This window comes from Thermobia domestica, chromosome 2 (assembly GCF_964235325.1).
Source record: "Thermobia domestica chromosome 2, izTheDome1.hap1.1, whole genome shotgun sequence".
Lineage (NCBI taxonomy): Eukaryota > Metazoa > Arthropoda > Insecta > Zygentoma > Lepismatidae > Thermobia > Thermobia domestica.
The window spans coordinates 46,784,590-46,802,869 of NC_137455.1; the positions used below are offsets into that span (position 1 = coordinate 46,784,590).

At 35.6% G+C, this 18,280-nt stretch overlaps 1 protein-coding gene across 1 annotated transcript in view; it reads left to right on the plus strand.

Annotated features, from left to right (window-relative positions):
- LOC145679672 (uncharacterized) overlaps positions 1-17,991 on the plus strand; it is a 38,866-nt gene extending 20,875 nt beyond the window's left edge. The window contains exons 2-3 of the mRNA XM_081750247.1: positions 13,851-14,061; positions 17,559-17,991. Of these exons, the coding sequence (XP_081606373.1) occupies positions 13,851-14,061; positions 17,559-17,626 (279 nt within the window). The 3' untranslated portion in view covers positions 17,627-17,991. The remainder of the gene's footprint in view (positions 1-13,850; positions 14,062-17,558) is intronic.
- Positions 17,992-18,280: the final 289 nt, after the last annotated feature.

An 18,280-nucleotide genomic window follows, 5' to 3' on the forward strand; every position in this document is an offset into this window, starting at 1 on the left:
CGTGATTCATCGAAGACGAATGTGTTTTGTGCCATTTTATCTTCAAAAGTTTATGGTCCGTACTTCTTTGACGAAGGAACTGTGATTGGACAAACATTTCTACAAATGCTTACTACGTGGCTTATGCCACAGCTCGAACATGACAGTGCAAACTTCATCTAGCAATTGGATGGAGCTCATGTCACTTTCATCACAATGTCAGAAATTTCCTCAACAACAGACTGTCACACCGCTGGATTGGGCGTTCAGGTAAAAATGATCATCAGCTTCTACGTTGGCCACCAAGATCACCGGACTTAACCCCCTGCAATTTTTTTCTGTGGGGACATCTAAAAGACATTGTCTACAAACCCTCTCTACCCCAAGATGTGAATGAACTGAAAGAGCGCATCATTGCTGCAGTGCAAACTGTTGATGCAAACATGTTGAAACGGGTCTGGGCGGAATTGGAATACCGAATAGATGTACGCAGGGTAAGAAAGGGGGCCCACATAGAACATTTGTGATGTACTACTTTCATTTTTTTAAATCACAAAAACTTGGAGAGTTTTAGCATTTAACTGTAAGATTTGAAGTTATTTGGATGATTAATAAAAAAGTTATAAGGAGTTGTAATCGTTCACATCATTTTGAATCACGTTGTATTATCGTTACTGCACTTATAAATTGAAATTACAAGTTGTACCTTTTAGAAAATGGCTTGATTCCGCTTGTGGTTTTTGGAAATATATTAAATCATTTGATGCACAATATAGGTATCTCAATTCCAGGATTCCAGTTAAATGCTTCTGCCTATTGTCTTGTACGAAATGTAAATGGGTTTCTTTAACAACTCGAAGATAATGAAATCAATGATTTATACATTTGTAGTTTTACGTCCCATGTGTATGCACTTTAGGCTCAGTGAGACGGATGGTTAATGAAAGTGTGAATGATTATGAAATCATTAGTGAAATGAAAATGTTGGAGGAAATGAGAGAATCCCAAGAATACGCACGGACTCAATGTTGTCTACAATAAACTCCCGTTGCCGAATCAGAAATGAGACGCCCTCCCTCCTGAATATAGTGTCTGTATAGTGAAGTAATTTTCTCATGATACTCACACTATTCAACCAATGCTTTTCTTTACTATCAGATTAATATATATTGTTACACAGTTGTGCCTCGAAGTCCTAAGCCGGACTCAAATTATGGGACGAGACGCCCGCGCTTTTCAAATTGTGTGTGCAGTAAGGAAAAGAGAGAAAAGGAGAACGGAGTCAGTTGAGGTTCAGATTGAATTAGCAACCTGATGCCTCATTGACACCAACCCTCACGCATGTAATAGTGGTATGACCCTGGCTTTGATTTACTCAGATCACAGCGCCGGGTCCCCGGATGCAATATTTAGGTAATACCACGCCAGCGATAAATACATGAAATCTATTATGTATTTGGAGCTATGCGTGAAATAAAACTGTAAAAAATAAATGTAAAATAGGAATTCCAACCCCGGCGTGATAGGGAAAAATCATAGAGAAACTGGATGTCTTAGCCACTATTGAGCATGCGCGAGAATAGGTTCTCCAAGCTCGCCGAGGCTCGTGACGTAGAGTTCGAGCGACGTCAGAACTGGCAGAAATGCGTGGGACGTAGCGCCTATATAAACGAGGCTTGTTCGCCGCTCCGGTTGATTCTGAAGCCGACGGTCGACGAGTGTGTGTCTTCCTTAGTCACGGCCGCTTTGCCTAAAATCAGGTATGTGATTATTTTTTCTAAGTCCCCCCTCGACTTGGGATGAGTACCAGGAGATTTGTTAGAAACACCTTGAAAATGTTTAGTACAAATATGAAGTTAATTTAACTCGAGACCAAATTCCCTCTTCGAGAATTAACACTCTTCCCTTTGAGCCAATGCAAGTTGCGATGTACGAAGTTCAATTTCACTATTTCCAATAAATCGCGGTTTAGCATAAAAACCTTCTAGCACCCATTGAATAACGTAGGGGTTGTGCTTCTCTTTACGTGGTGTAGTAATACTTTCAAGTTGTAATTCAAAGTAACCGATTTGTAAAATTCATCTGTATTCTCATTTTATTTTTTTTATTCTTATAAATAAAACGTAAAATGGAATGGTCTCTTTAATTTAGACAAGCCATCCCACCTTTCTAGATTCAGCTCACAGTCTTCATATGTTACCTGGGTTTCGATCTCCAGTACAAGCTCTACCACTGTTAGTGCACTTTCTCATCATCTTCGAACCAGTAGGCCAAAGACGTTTTCAAGACCGAGGCTTAAAGGGAGTTGGACTCAGAATTAACTTTGTAATACTGGGTGGAGAGTAGAGGAGTGATCTCAAATACGATTTCACAAAAGAAAGTGTACACAATTGCTACGCCAATCTCAGAACAAAACATCATAACAATATATATATATATTACGAAAAACTGCAACTTGATTTACATTGTATTTTGTTTACTTGCATCGATATTCCACCTATTTAAGAGTATGATAAACCATTATGAGGTAGCTATGTCAACAAACAAACAAACAAACAAAAAGTAAGGAAAATTCCGCTCTCTTGTTCACAATGACCATAAGCTGTAGATTGACGACTCATTTAGCCTCTATCTAATCCTTGAAAAGAATAAAGAAAATACTTTAAAAAATATCTGTTTTACTTAGAAAGGTGAGTGAATGTTGTCAGTCACGCGACGAAGGAAATAATTACTGCAGGCCCTATTGCGAATTCTGCAACATACCTTATTAAAACGACAAGTTGATTCCAATTACGTCATTCTCAATTATACACAAATCCTGTTTACAGATAAGAAAGCAACGTGATGGAGAAGATTATTACAAAAGTATTAACAAGGAAGGAACTTGTAATATCTGAAATTTTGTATTCTGCTCTCGAGTAATATGCACCATGTTTTCTCAATTACGCAAGGTAATCAACTTTTCTTTTGAGAGATTGTCTATTGTTATTTTCGGTACCCTTGGACAATGTTTTCTGTTTCTAGATGTTTGCAAACGTTAACCTAAATTCCTTCTAACGGGGTATTCCATTGTTTTCACTAAATGCAACCAATGGTATTGTAGATTTGCCAAAGTAATTTTAAAATGTTAATGAATTATCTTTTATGGAGGGAGAGGGGACGTGGCAGTGGCATGAACCCACAATCACTTCCCAAACCATTACATCGCTAGGTTTGAAAGAAATATGGGGGAGGTTCAATAATTATTGTCCTCGGCATATTTAAAATACTTGAGCTGGGATGGCTGATGGGGGATATTGTAGCCTAATGTGTTAGATGCCTATATGCTAAATTTCAGAACCATAGCTGCTATATTAATATTCTTTTTTGTCGTTTCAGGTGTGAGAGGTGGCACCTAGCTTGGAAAATGGAGAAAACCGAACAACGAGCTGTCATTATGTACCTCCAGAAAAAGGGGTTAAGGCCTAAGGAGATTCATGGGGACATGATCAGTGTGTAGGGTGATGGGTCTCTTTCCTACCAGGTGGTAATGAACTGGTGCCGCGAGTTCCGTTGCGGCAGGGAAACCTGTCAACAGGCCCCTGGTACTGGTCCTCCAACAACAGCATGCACCCCAGAAAACATTGGTGCTGTGCATGATACGATTATAGCAGACAGACGAATCACGGTGCAACAGTTAGCAGACATCATGCACATCTTTGTAGGCTCAGTGGAAACCATTATGCGTGAACACTTAGGATTCAGAAAGGTGTCAGCGCGATGGGTACCCAAAATGTTATCTCGTGAAAATCAGAAAGACAGAGTTCGATGTTCAAGGGCTGGTTTGGAGGTTATGGGGGGCAGACCTGAAATAGTTTTGTGATAGATTTGTGACAGTGGATGAGCCGTGGCTTCACCACTATGATCCCGAGTTCAAACCACAGAACATGGAGTGGCGGCACAGCAGTTCGCCTCCCACACACAAGTTCAAGGTGCAAGCATCAGCACGCAAGGTTACGACCACAATTTTTGGGATACGAAGGGTGTGCTCCTTATTGACTACCTGAAGGTTGGACACACTATCACGGGGGCGTATTATGCAGCCCTAATCCCCAAGTTACGCGAAGCAATCAAGGAAAAACGGCGCGGGATGTTGCAGCGAACAGTGCTGTTCCACCAAGATAATGCTCCGGCCCACAAAAGCCATCTTACTGGTGCCGCAATCCATGCTGCTGGTTTTGCAGCAATCTACGCAATCCATCCTCCCTACTCACCCGACCTCGCCCCTAGTGACTTTTATTTGTTCCCAAAGTTAAAGGAGCACCTCAAGGGAAAGAAGTTTCACTCAAATGCAGCTGTGGAGGAAAGGCTCACGGCTCTGCCAGAGACTTTCTTTGAAGCTAGCATAGTGGCTTTACAGCATAGATGGAAGAAGTGCATTACTATGAAAGGATACTTTTTCGAAAAATAATACTCCTTATAGGTCAGGGACAATAATTATTGAACCACCCTCGTAGGAATGGCTATTAAGAACCTTATGTTCAAAACGGCCGTTGGTTCTGACGGAATTCCCTCCTACATTGTGAAGGGTTGTGCTGATATATTTAAATATCCCCTATTAATTGCATTCAATTTATCATTAAAATCAAACACTTTCCCAGACAAATGGAAATCAGCTTTCATTTGCCCAATTCCAAAATCCAACAATAACCAAGATATTACAAACTTTCGACCAATAGCAATATTACCTGCTTTTGCGAAAGTATTTGAGCATATCTTGTATCGGCCAAATATCCATCTTTCAGAACTTCCATGTACTTGCACAATCATTTTTACAGAGGTTGTTTGGGAGTACTTGATCACTCTCCACCTACCTCTCTAAAAATTGGTGTGCAAGTACTGGATCATTTTTAAACATGGATATTTGGATAGTTCAGATACTAGTTCCTCAGTGATGCCTTGATCCGACTACGATAGGTCCCACAGTAGTGGAGCTATGAACTTTTAAAGTTCACTTATTTCACGTTTTCGGCCTACGTGAAACGATGCACTACGAAACTATGCACTTCGTACCACAGGTCCATATGAACTTTTTTTTTTATTTTGATGTGATGAATCTGTTTCCAAAATAATGTAAAACATTTATGTAACACCCTGTATATGAGGTGTTGTATTATATATCAATCAATGTGGCTTTGCTGACATTTGCAACAAAATTTCAATGTTTTTTCATTTATTTATTTATTAGATTAAAAGTTACAAGGACGCGTCAGTGTCAGTGATCCACTGTATACATGAGCGGCTCGGGCGAACATAGTGGCAAGCACCACTTCCAGTGAGACCGATTTATTTGATGAAATGGGTTATGATCGAACCACAGAAGAGTATGGAGGTAGTTTTATTTCGGAAATGTATCTGCAGAAGGCAGGGAAAAGTTTGTTTTTCTTGTGTCATTGCATTGAATTGCATGGGGACGGTCAACCTTCTTTTTCAGTTTACTCGAAACTTAAAAAAAAAAAAAAAAAGATATTATGTTCTCCCAAGAAGCTGATGTATGTAGAGAGAGATGGGGCAAGGTAAATAAGAAGATATTCACACGAACATTTTTAAAAAGGAAAGTCATAATGTGAATAGTTCAACCGAAACGGTAGAAAATGGTCTATTGTGCAATGCATAAATGATGATGATAATGATATTCTAATGTCCTCTTTCTTTGTGTGATGTGTGATGTCATTATTGAAAATCAAAAATTATATAAATAGGATTCAGAAAATTCTCCTCATCTATACGGCACTCTATAATTTACTGGCATGGAGCCACATGGGCTGGTAAGTACAAATATTGGATGTTTCGCTTTAAGTATTTCAAAAAACATACACAATACACATCCTGTGTATATCAGTTTACCGGTAATAGTATGTTACTGTTGTTGTACAGTCAGCAGAAAATTGAGATTCGTGCACACCTGACATGTTCATTTGTCTAATAGAATAGCTTCGGAGCGATTGTGCTAATTTTAAAACTCAGTTTTCTTTGAAACAAAGTTATATGATATGATTTTGTGTTTAGCGTCCCTCTTAGTAGTGAGGCTATATAAGATGTGGACCTACATCTTAACGTGGGACACGAATCACATGAGCTCTCGCTGGGAGTCGAAAGAAACCGGGAATCGAAAGCCAAAGTCGCGTGTGCTAATACAGAGTGGCCCAAAAGTAGGTATGCAGACCTGCATCTATTAAGTATGACATTTTAATTGATTAAGATAATGAATTTATTTTCTTCGGTTTGTTCCGAGTTTAAGGTATAAGTGAAAATAAATTAAGAACACATAAGGAAGAAACTTAAGTCAATACATGTATGGATAACAACAAATAAATGATATAAAATGTCATGACCGATTAGTACGGGACTGTATACCTACTTTTGGGCCACTCTATATACATGCTATGCATTTTTTTTTTACTACTTGGTGTATAGGCATGGGAACACAATAGTATCATAGGAGCTAAAATAATCAGTTAAACAAAAATTTTAGGAAAACCGAAAATGGATCAAAAGATTGTGATATTGGCCATAATTATTTTTTTGTATCATTGGCCACAAAACTTTTGAACGGCTCCTAAATCGAGTTTTCGTATTTTCTATGGAATAAGTACATTATACTGACTTAACTGATAGTTTGGATTCGGCTACACTATATGTAGTTCTCTAGAGATAAGGCCTACAAGAAAATGTTTGGTTGAAATATATTGGATCTTTTGATCCAATTACTTTTATCTCAAAAATAGAATGAACTTTCAAATATGCAGTGAAGTGCATCATTTAACACAAACAAATGCACACCGAGCGAGCATAGATGAACTTGTGTGTGTGTGTGTGTATTTTGCATGTAACATCATGAAGGAGAGCAGTTACTATTAACGTAGGCTCTGAACCACGACAATGCAAGATCAATCCTCATAGTATAGACCGGTCCACACTACACATTTCACCTCGGAGAGAGCATGATTACAATAACGCGGCACTAGCCCCATCACGTCGATTAGTGGCACCCAATTTAAAATGCACTGTGGACCAGAATCATACTTGGGAGCCGTTTTCAATTATACTTCCCCGACTGAGGTGACGGTTCACTAAATATACTTAAGTTATACATCTTCTGAATGTACTGTATGTTCCATTCCGCATAACTTGAGCTACAAAGATTTTGAAGTAACTATTTAAAATCTGTACTTTTTTTTTTCGCTAAAAATCGGCCCGGTAAACCAATGATCTTACCTTGCAGAATATATTTGGTAACCAAGAACGATGCAAAAATTGCAGACGTGTTGAATTCACTGATATTGAGGATCTGTGACGGGTAGGTATTTTTGGCTTTTTAATGTTTCTGAACTGGAACAGAAAAATAAATAGTGTAAAACTATTAAAGAAAATATTTTTATTATAGATTCAGGTAAATTATGATGATCAGCTATCCTCTTCCTGTTGTGCATTGAGTTTTAAACAGGAAATAAATCATAGTTTTAATTATTATTCGCGGATCCTTGCCTGTGGGCTACCATTTGGCCATTACTGGCATAGATGAATGGTTAGTGTTCTTTTCGCTGGTATAGTGGCTAGTGTGGATGCCTTTGATACTCGGTGTTCCGTGTTCAATTACCGGCAAGAGAGCCTTGGACTTTGAGCGCATTGCGGTGGTTCGAATTCCACCTTAAACTGTAGGTTCACGTCTCATATAACCTTGATGTTAAAAAGAATACTAAACTTCAATCCAAGCAAAAATATGAATAGTTAATGTCGTCCGGTTCGAATCCTGGAGTTGGTCACCATGACTATTTTTTTTAAAGGATTTTTCCTCTGCTCATCAGATAAATGCTGGGCTGATACGCAGAATTAACAAAGGCAATGATGATTATTTTTTAAAAAAAAAAACCTTGATTGACTGTATCTTCCCGTACTGCATTCTTAATTTGCATTCTTAATTACAACGAAAAGTGGCTTCAGGGAGATTCAAATTGTCATTCTTATCTTAGTATGTCCTCCCACTTTCTCATTCCACCAATTCTTCCGTCGTCATTCACTTGCTCTAATCATCATCTCCCTAAATCTAAAGCAGTAGCGTAGCCAGGATGTGTGTTTGGGGCGGGGGCAAGTGCTGTTATAGGTACATATAGAAAAATTACAAACAAAACATATATAAACATAAAAATATATAAAAAATTACAAACATTACAAACCAAAGTACATTTTCGGACCTCTTTGGGGGTCCTCTGGGCCCCCCTTCCATATTCCACTGACCTAAAGAGCATGAAAAGTGGTACATGAAACTGGGCATTTATTCCGAAGTTGGTCGTCCGCCTAATTTTCGACAAAACAAGTGTAATAACAGCTACGAAAATTTAAAAAAATCATCAATTTTTAGAACCGCTTTAAAAGGGTACAATAGAGCAGGGCAGGGTAGAGTAGATTAAGGCAGGGATAAGTAGGGTAGGATAGGGTCGGGTTTGCTTAGGGTTAGGGAAGTTTGGATCCATCTTGTTAAAATTAATAGTGTAATTTATCATCTCTGCGTGCGTAAGGATACCAACTGGAGTGTCTATGTACACCTGCAGCCACGTTCATAATACAAATGCTCGTTACTTTCCCACAATTCAACAATGCCATAATCTTCCGCGAAGTAGTTTCATCCGCTTACCAAATAGTTCCAACTTTAGAAACGCTTATGAAGAAAAATAAACATAACTTCCCCTCTCTTTACATACTATTAAACACACAAACGAGCAAATTATTCTTTTATTCTAAATTTTCAAAAGTTTGCTAGGAACGGACGACCAGCTTTGGAACTTAACCCTTAAAATAAAAGATTTAATTTCATTTTCATTTTGATAACTCACATTCAGATGGTATAGCAACACCAGTGTGCGAATTGAAAAATTTTCCCAGGGGGGATGAATTTTATCCATATGCGCACCGTCCTCACACACACACACACACACCTATATATATATATATATATATATATATATATATATATATATATATACAGTGGACTCTTTTTAATTCGAAGTCCAAGGGGACACGAAAAAACTTCCAATTATCCAACAACATTCATTTTCACATATATAACAACAAACAAACGAAAGTACTGTGCATCAAAAACATATTCATATGGTGTAGACTTTACCTTTAAAGCAGCTTATTATTTGCGTGATCGAATACCGCAAACTAACAAGCGACATTGACTCCACATAATTCAAACTACGTGTACAATGAAAAATATATTTACGTACAACACTACAACATACATTGAATAGCCCAAACAATTAAACACCAGTAACAATTTGAATATTTTGTTCTCACTTTTAAGAATTCGTAAACCTCATTTGCTTAAAGTTGATTGTTTTTATACGGTCAATAAATCTTGAATTTCATGTATTGCGTGGAATACAATACTAATAACATTTGGTTGACTTTATCAATAATTCATCTTAAATTTTCAACCAATTCTGAAACAAGATGAGATTGGTACACGTTCTCTATCTTTACTTCTTCCCCAACTCACCTTCATCTTTATCATTACATAGATTTTCTATTTATCTTTTGTATTACTCTTCCCTATGGCTGCATCTGGATAACCGAAAACACGTTAAAACTGTATTTCTCTGTTTACATCTATCCAACATTAAAAAATTTCAACTGTATTTACTTCGAATTATCCAAAACATAGGTTCAAAAGTTCGATTTATCCACGATTTTTTTTACTATTGTTTTCAATACAGTTTTCAAGGGGAATGGACTTCTGTTCGAATTATCCAATATTTCGAATTATCCAAGTTCGGATTAACGATACTCCACTGTATATATATTTACTAACAAGTACAAAACAGTTGAGATGTGAGATGTTTCATACATTTTCACTCAAGCAATATTTAGGCTAGCTACGCAAAGTAAGAATTGTTCCCTTTTTCTATCTTCATGTCCATTTAAAAATACTCCAGAGGGGGAAAAAGTTATCCCTGCCAGGGATAACATTTTTCTTCTCCAGGGGGGGAAAGATTTTGTCAGGGGGAAAATCCCTGGCATCCCCCCGCCAATTCGCACCCTGAGCAACACTAAAGTAATATGACATCTGGTAGTCGGTAAATGACTGCTTACTGTGGCTTCTGTGTCCAAGCCATCACTGGAACTTTTTTAAAAAGTAAAATTTTGCACCAGTGTGGTAATTAAAGCGGGGAAAGGGGGAATTTCCAGGCACCTCTGAACACTTCCCTGGAACCTCGTTCCCTTTGTACTTTCTACGGGGGATGGGGACTTCGTATCGTAATAACATCAAACCTTCATGTATAGTTACAAAACAAATAACAAATAATCAGTTTTTCAACTTATTACTAAGAAATCTGTATCAAAATGGAAAAAATGAATGAAATCTTTAAGTTTTGCGTCCCACGGTTATGCCGGTTAGGCTAAAGGAGACGGTGATGATGAGAGATGAGTGAAATGGTGGAATGAAGAAAGTGGGAGGAAACGGGAGAACCCCGAGAAAACCCACGAGCACGGTGTTTGTCCACCACAATGTTCACTTGGCGGGGGTGAGATCGAACCCGGGACCCCAAGCACCAGAGGTGAACGCTCTACCACTGAGCCACCGCACCCCCAGTGTATCAAAATGGAATCTACTCCGAGAAGACATAGTACAAAGTTACAATTACAATTATGACCATACTTCATGGAAACGCTCTCACAGGGAGTAACCAAGCACCTTTATACGCTATGTATACATTAGAAAAACTTATTTTTCAAGTCTTTTGTGAGAAAATACTGTGAACTGAGAAGTCATAACTTCTACCATTTTGTACAGGGCAGTGACGTAGGCTATTTAGGATTTTGTTTCGGGGGGAGAGAACAATTGTCCACCTGAGTTTGAGAATTAAATAAGAATTATATTTTAACCCTTTAATTGGCAAGCATTGGTAACATTACCATTTAAATAAAATTGGCAAGCATTGGTTTGCTTTTATGGTTGAACCATGTTTTCCTGATCATAATTTCGTAATTTTAAAGTATTTGTGTACTTTGGTTACAAAATACAGGATGTTTATTTCAAAGCAACATTGCCATAAAATTGGTCTTATGTGTAGCTACTGAACAGCATTGCCCTATTATGGTCAAATATCATAGGAATATTCTCAATTGTTAGCAGTAGTTTCATTGAAATGTTTTCCTACAGAGCAAGAAACCACAAATAAAGAAAATGAAGTGAAGAACTTTCGCGGAACGTAGCAGACAGAACTCCTACAATACTAAATTTGACTACCTCCTGTTGACGAAGATTAAACATATCTAAACAAGCGACACGCAAATCATGTATATGAATATTGTATGAAAGCGATAATACCAATTAAATGATCACTGAAGTTATAATTCGTGCATATAACGCAATTGAATGCGATGTTGCTTGAGAGCAACAGTGCCAAATAAAGGTTAATCGATTGTCTACTAATATACGTACTAAGAAAAAATGTGACACTCGTAAGTTGATGGAGGATCTAACCCCTCCCCCCCTCCCCAGGCAAATCTGAAATGACGCTCCTGCAAACACGAGTTGAATATTTGTAATCTCATTTCAACTTAACGGATTTCACTTTTTAAAAATGGTCTAAATGGAAATATTCATTTTTATATGTGTACATTTTTACCCGAAAGAAATTGTTGAGACAAATTGAAACTGAAATATACTGATTGCAGTTTTAATGACGAGGATTGTAGATTGGTGAATCTTATATGATATAATACATACTAAAATTTAGCTGTGCATCTAACCTTTTACTTGATTCATAGCAGAAAAAGAAAGCATTCTCTTGGCCTACTTAATTTCCCGGCTACTTATTTCCCGCTTTTGATTTTCTTTAATTCAAACATTTACCTTTCTTTATAATTAAACGATGTAAATATTCCTTTGCTATAATAACTAAAGTCTCGTTATGTTGATATCCGTGCAAGTTGGTGTAGAAAAGAACTCAGCTCCTCTTAGTTTTGGTGTTACTGACGGCCGACTTGAATCACAACTAACAATGGTCGAAAGTGTGATAGGAGAAATGAAAGAAAGTAACAACTAAGAAAAAGAAACAAGAGTAAAATGGACGAAAGAAAGATAAAAGAACGGAGCTCTTACACGGAATGAAATTTGACAAATTCAATATTATTTCTGAACAAAAACATGAGAATATGAAGTCAATGAAATTCTTAGAAACATTAAGAAGGATTATTGTTGTAGGTAAGTGGAATTGGAAAAACTGACAAATTTATTTTGGGAGGGCCTTGAGCCCGATACCTACACTACATACGCCAGTGGTACAGAGGTAGGGTTGCCATTCGTCCTGGAAAATTCGGGACCGTCACGGAATCGAGGTCTGCGTCCCGAAATTATTTCTCGGGACGCTTAAATGTCCCGGATTTCAGCGAAGGAAGGAAGGAAGAGAATATTATAGTTTGCTTTTTTTATGTATATAATTATTCTCTTCAACTTCTGAGTATTGCTGTTCAAAAGTTGAAAAAACACTTGAATACGTAAAACATGAATTAATTCACGATTTAACTATTTTGATATTGAACGAAGCATTTGTATCTTGAATGAGCTAAAACAGACCCTGAAAGCCACAAAACATAATAGATCCTGAGAAATTTATATATATATATATATATATATATATATATATATATATATATATATATATATATATATATATATATATATATATATATATATATATATATATTTCTTACAGAGAGGAGAAGGTCTACTAAAATAGCTAAAAATGTTGTTACGTAATACTTGGAACAATTCTATCTAATGGAAGAAAGTAATTTAGTATATAACATTTCTTTTCATTTTAAGCATTTCAAAGATTCTCGTAATTTAGTTATGTCCCGGATTTTCAGTTTTGAAATATGGCAACCCTACACAGGGGTATTTTCCTGCGAGTAAAAGTTCCTTTTGGAATTATTTAAGAAATTATCATGTGGTCTGCAAAAGTACTCCCCTAGTACAAATATATTTTAGGCACACACTAACTCCCCCCCCCCCATCTCTAAGTGCTTCAATTTCCACACTGTTTTGCACTGCTTTATAATTGAAATTTTGAGTTAATTAAAATGCTAATATTGTAGGAAACTACTATAATTTAACAGTTACAACACGTTTTTCAAATCCGTGTAAGGATAAATTTTGTACCGTTAGCAAAATTCGTTAATTTAAATATTAGTCCTGATGGTTAGAGACAGGGCAGACTGAAACCCTTTGCTTTGGGTTGAATATTGTGATTTTATTAATCTGTATCAGATCAAATTGAATCTCCCGAAATCTACGTCATAGAGCCGCACCAAAATATACATCAGCATTACTACTTTACTTTTTTGCTGCTGATTTCTCACTTGACAACATTGCTGAACATCTTAAAACATTTCATTTGTCATTTTTTTAAAAACATACGCACTAGTTCTTTAAGATATAACACTCGTATACACTAACACTTGTTTCTCTTCAATGCACTGTCAAATTATCAGTTTTTTCACAAGCATCACTATTATCATTCTACCCCATTCCATTGTTTTATTGTATTTTACAATGTTATAATCACAACTCTTTTGAAAATATTTTATCCTAATTTCATATTTTGACTAATATCAACAAATCTGCATATCGTACATAAGGTAATAATGGGGTTTTCAAGATATGCCTCTTGTATGAAAATATAAGTCAAATACGTATAACTTTTTGTTTCATCGTGCTCCACTTTCGCCTACATAAAATACATGAATAAAGTATCAGTAACGTTTGACTTTATGAATTTGATATTTGTACGTAAGTTTACTTGATATTCTTTTCTTTTCAGTTTGTTCTTCTCATAACAATAAATTTAATGATGGCAAGCATATTAGCCAGGCCAGAACCAGGGGTTTTCAATGTTACTTCAACTGCCAAACCTGATACAAGTTCGATATTGGAAGATAGATCACGCCTGAAGGTTGACAGTCCTAATGGCTTAGTCCATAAAAACCATCACTATGCTCTAACATACGGCTATGAAATCATACCTGCTTACAGTAAGTACTTTTCCACATTTGTAGATAGTGCATTGCTATCTTTTTTAAATACTCGGATGTAACCATGTTGCTATTATGATATCTCCTACACAATAATTGTGTTGTATTTTTATACGCTATTTCGGATAGCATTTACCTTCTGTCATGTTTCAAAGTTGATTTACATGTTTGAAACAATATTCTTTGCTTCTGACATGCAAATTTTATTTTCCACGATGAAAACGCTTCGAAAAATACGCCTAGTGAGGGTTTCTCTTGTTACAACCTATGATTTTCTATGAAACAATCAGGTGAAGCAGATAGCTTGCAATAAAAAAAAAAAATAATAAATAAAATTTAAAAAAAAAACTTGGGAGCGTTTGTGAAATCTCTTTTTGTAAAAGTAATATCATATGATTCTCAATCTATACAAAATGTCACTCAAGATTCAAGATTAAAGCTTTGTCACTCAAGCTCAGTGTTTCTTCCAGGTATATATCCGGAGTGGGGAAAAACTTTGCCCCTCTCGCAACTAAGATAAATTTGATTCCGATTTTATGTAACTTTTTTTCCTTTAGTAAATAGGGTCTCTGCGCAGCCTCCTCACATATTTATTTTGCCCTCCAGCTCCTTTCCGGACAACATTTTCTGAAAGAAAGCCTGTTTAAGATGAGAGCCATAATTTCAATAGTTGATCCTTCTTTTTTGAGAGCCAGTAGAGTAGTTTGAATAGTAGAACCTTCTTCCTTTCCAATAACCATTGATGTTATATTCAAGTTGATATGTATTTCGTCAAACACTTCAAACTTTAATATCTGACTGGGGCAATAATAATAATAATAATAATAATAATAATAATAATAATAATAATAATAATAATAATAATAATAATAATAATAATAATAATAATAATAATAATAATAAATATTCTGTCTTTTGGTAGGTCCTGGTACTAATGACGTTTTTTTCTTTTCTTCTTAATTTTCAGTTTGGGTCTGGAAATGTTTCTTCCATGTTTCTCGATTTTCAGCATCCTCTTTTAATTCCCAATATTTTCTTATATTTCTCAAATCATCGATCACTTGTCTTCTTCTTCCTATTCCTCGCTTTCCTTCTCTAGTAGTATGAAGAAGACAATTTCTTCGCAAGATGTGCCCAATCCAATTGGCTTTTCTACGTAGGATGGTGGCTAGAGGCGTCCTCTTTCCTCCTATACATTTTAAAACGCCTTCGTTTGTTACTATTTCTGTCCATTTTATCTTCTCTATCTTCCTCCAACACCACATTTCGAAGCTCTCTAAATATTTCCTTTCTAACTTCCGTAATGTCCAAGTCTCTGAACCATAAAGTACTTGACCAATTTCTTCTTTAGTCTAATATTAATGCTGCTAGTTAAGAATGACCTTTTCTTGTTGAATGCTTCTTTGGCTATGGCAATTCAGGACCTGATTTCTTTGGTGCAGTAAGCGTCTTTCGTCAAAATACTTCCCAGATATTTGAAATGGTCGACCTCTTCAAGTACGCTTTTCTACTCTGACCCGTAAGGGCGCATTTCCACGGGATATTTTTATGACTTTCGATTTTTCGGTGTTGATTTCCTCTCCATATAGTTTCCCAGTGATAACTATTTTGTAAATCATCTCCTGTAGTCCTTCTTCGGTTCTAGCTATAATAACCGTATCATCTGCACACCTGATCTTGTTAATGATCTGCCCTCCAATCTTGAAATCTTCAATTCCCATTAATGCTTCCTTCATTAAACATTCACTGTAAATGTTGAATAATTGGGGCGACAGACTACATCCTTGTCTAACTCCTCTTCCAATCTCCACACTATTGGTTTCTCCTTCATTCAAGGGCATCTTGACTCTTTGTTTGACCCCAATTTCATTAAGTATTTGCAAAAGTTTCGTCCAATTGACCTTGTAGGAGGCGTTTTGCCAATCTATGAAATACAAACACAACTCTTCCTTTACATAAAGAACTCATTCTAAGATAATTCTCATCAACCCAATGGCATCTCTGGTGCCTTTTCCTTTTCGGAATTCAAATTTATGTTCCTCCAGCATCTCTTCTATCTTATTTTCCAGCCGTCTGTTCAGTATGCGTACAATTATCTTTGCAGTTGAGGCTAATGATTCTGTCATTGCTTCCTATTTTCGGATAGCGCAATCATTGTAACATCAAGAAAATCCTTTGGCCATTCTCTACTCAGGTAGATCTTGTTAATAAGTGTGTTATCTAAAATACGATCACTAAAAAATTATTAAACGAGTAGTAATATATGAACAGTAAAAGCAAAAACGGATTACTGCAACAATAATTTGATTGGCAACCTCTCTCATTACAAATGTGACTTAGATCCAAGGGGGCATAATTGTAACTCATAACAGAAGTAGATTCCTATCCAATACATACTCATAACAGTTGGTCTTTCATTCTTTAAATTGTATTAAAAGTAAAATTTCGTGTTTCTAAAATACTTTTCCCTAGTTTTATAAATTTCCTGTCTGTTGTTTATTAACACTTTAACCTAGACATGAGTTTCAGAAATGTTATGAGATACACAGGTTTCAGAGACCCATAGGTCAATTTTGCATTATATTTACTTTGAAATGTATTTAAGGTCTTTCATAATAAAAGGACCAAATAAATTTAAACCTTCACAAGCAGTCAGGGTTGCCACCATTGTGTTTTAAAATTTATCACTGGGTCTCAAGAGTATGAGTATGAATCTCACAACATTTGTACACGTCCCTTTACAGACACAAGTGAAAAACGTCTTGATAAGGAGTACCATAAAGGGGAGATTTTCTTTTCGATATTTTTTCAATATCTCGCACCGTTTGCAAGATTTGAGCCTACTTAAGGTTGGAGTTTCTAATTCATGTATGATCAGTATTTTCATTATTCTTGTATGTAGTATGTAATAAACAAATACATTACACACAGATTAATTATAATGTCAGTGATATATGGTGTTCATTGGACAAAACACTCCAAACAATAAAGATTCATCTGAGACTGAAGAAATGGTTATCTTTCGTTTTTCATTATAATTTGGCCGTGAAATAAACGCCTGAGAGGTATACAATCCCTGTACACGAATATGCTGTGTTGGAATGTATAACCCATAGGATATGATGCTTTTATAAAAATCAACACTTCCAGAGTACCCCTAAACATGTAATAAAGAAATAACTGCCATGTTTTTTTTAAATATTCAATTAGAACTGGGCAATTTACACAAAATTTAGACTCGACCAGTGAAAACAGCATGTTTTCAGCACTTGTGGTTTTTGAGATCTCATTGTCGAAAGGATTGGAGACAAACATATAAACTTTTATTTGGAGACAAACATGTAAACGTTGCATTTTAATATATTGATTTTTCGTCTTTGAAAATAAAAAAATAAACGAAAATAATAATAATAATAATAATAGATAAACAATATTGTAGCTATTATATCTATGAAATTTAAACATAATTTTCATTCTAATTTGATTTATCTTTACAGGTCTGGAAACATTAGTTTACAACTACCCAGTTCGTCTAAACGGTTACCCATTTTCGTTTCTTAGATAGGATGAAGACATCGATTGACTTGACCATTGAAGATAATTTAATTTAATTGCATTATTTAAAATTTGTGTTTATTTAAATTTTAGTTTTAGTAATCTCAAGTTTTGTAGATATGCCATTGTGCAAGCAAAAAGATTGCAAACGAGGTTGCTATCTGTGGTGCAAAGTGATCTCTGTGTTTTAATTTGAGAATATAGAATTATAATTTCAAAGGTTATAAATTTCGTGATTAGATAATACCTGCTTTTCTTTACCCAGGTACTAAACATAGCAACAGTTTTATTAAGATTTCAGATATATTAGTAGTTTTTATTTTACATGTTTATACTATTTACGCAATTATATTTGAAATATGTTTGTGTCAATGTATCAACTATATTTGAAAATAAACTTTGCATAAACTATTGGCTGTATAAGTTATGTTTATCAGCTATATTTTAATATTAAATTGTGTCGTAAAATGAACTGACATCTCAGTTCCGATGAAGCATAATAATTTTGTTATAACATTTTTTATGCTGATGCCTGGTAGTAATGTATTTCACAAGAGGAATAGCGTGTTTTTTTTCTTTTAAGTAGGTGAAGCTGTTATTTTTAATGCACTATTCTTAAATCATTTGCATTAGTGAATTATTCTCTTTGCTCTTGGAAAAAGAC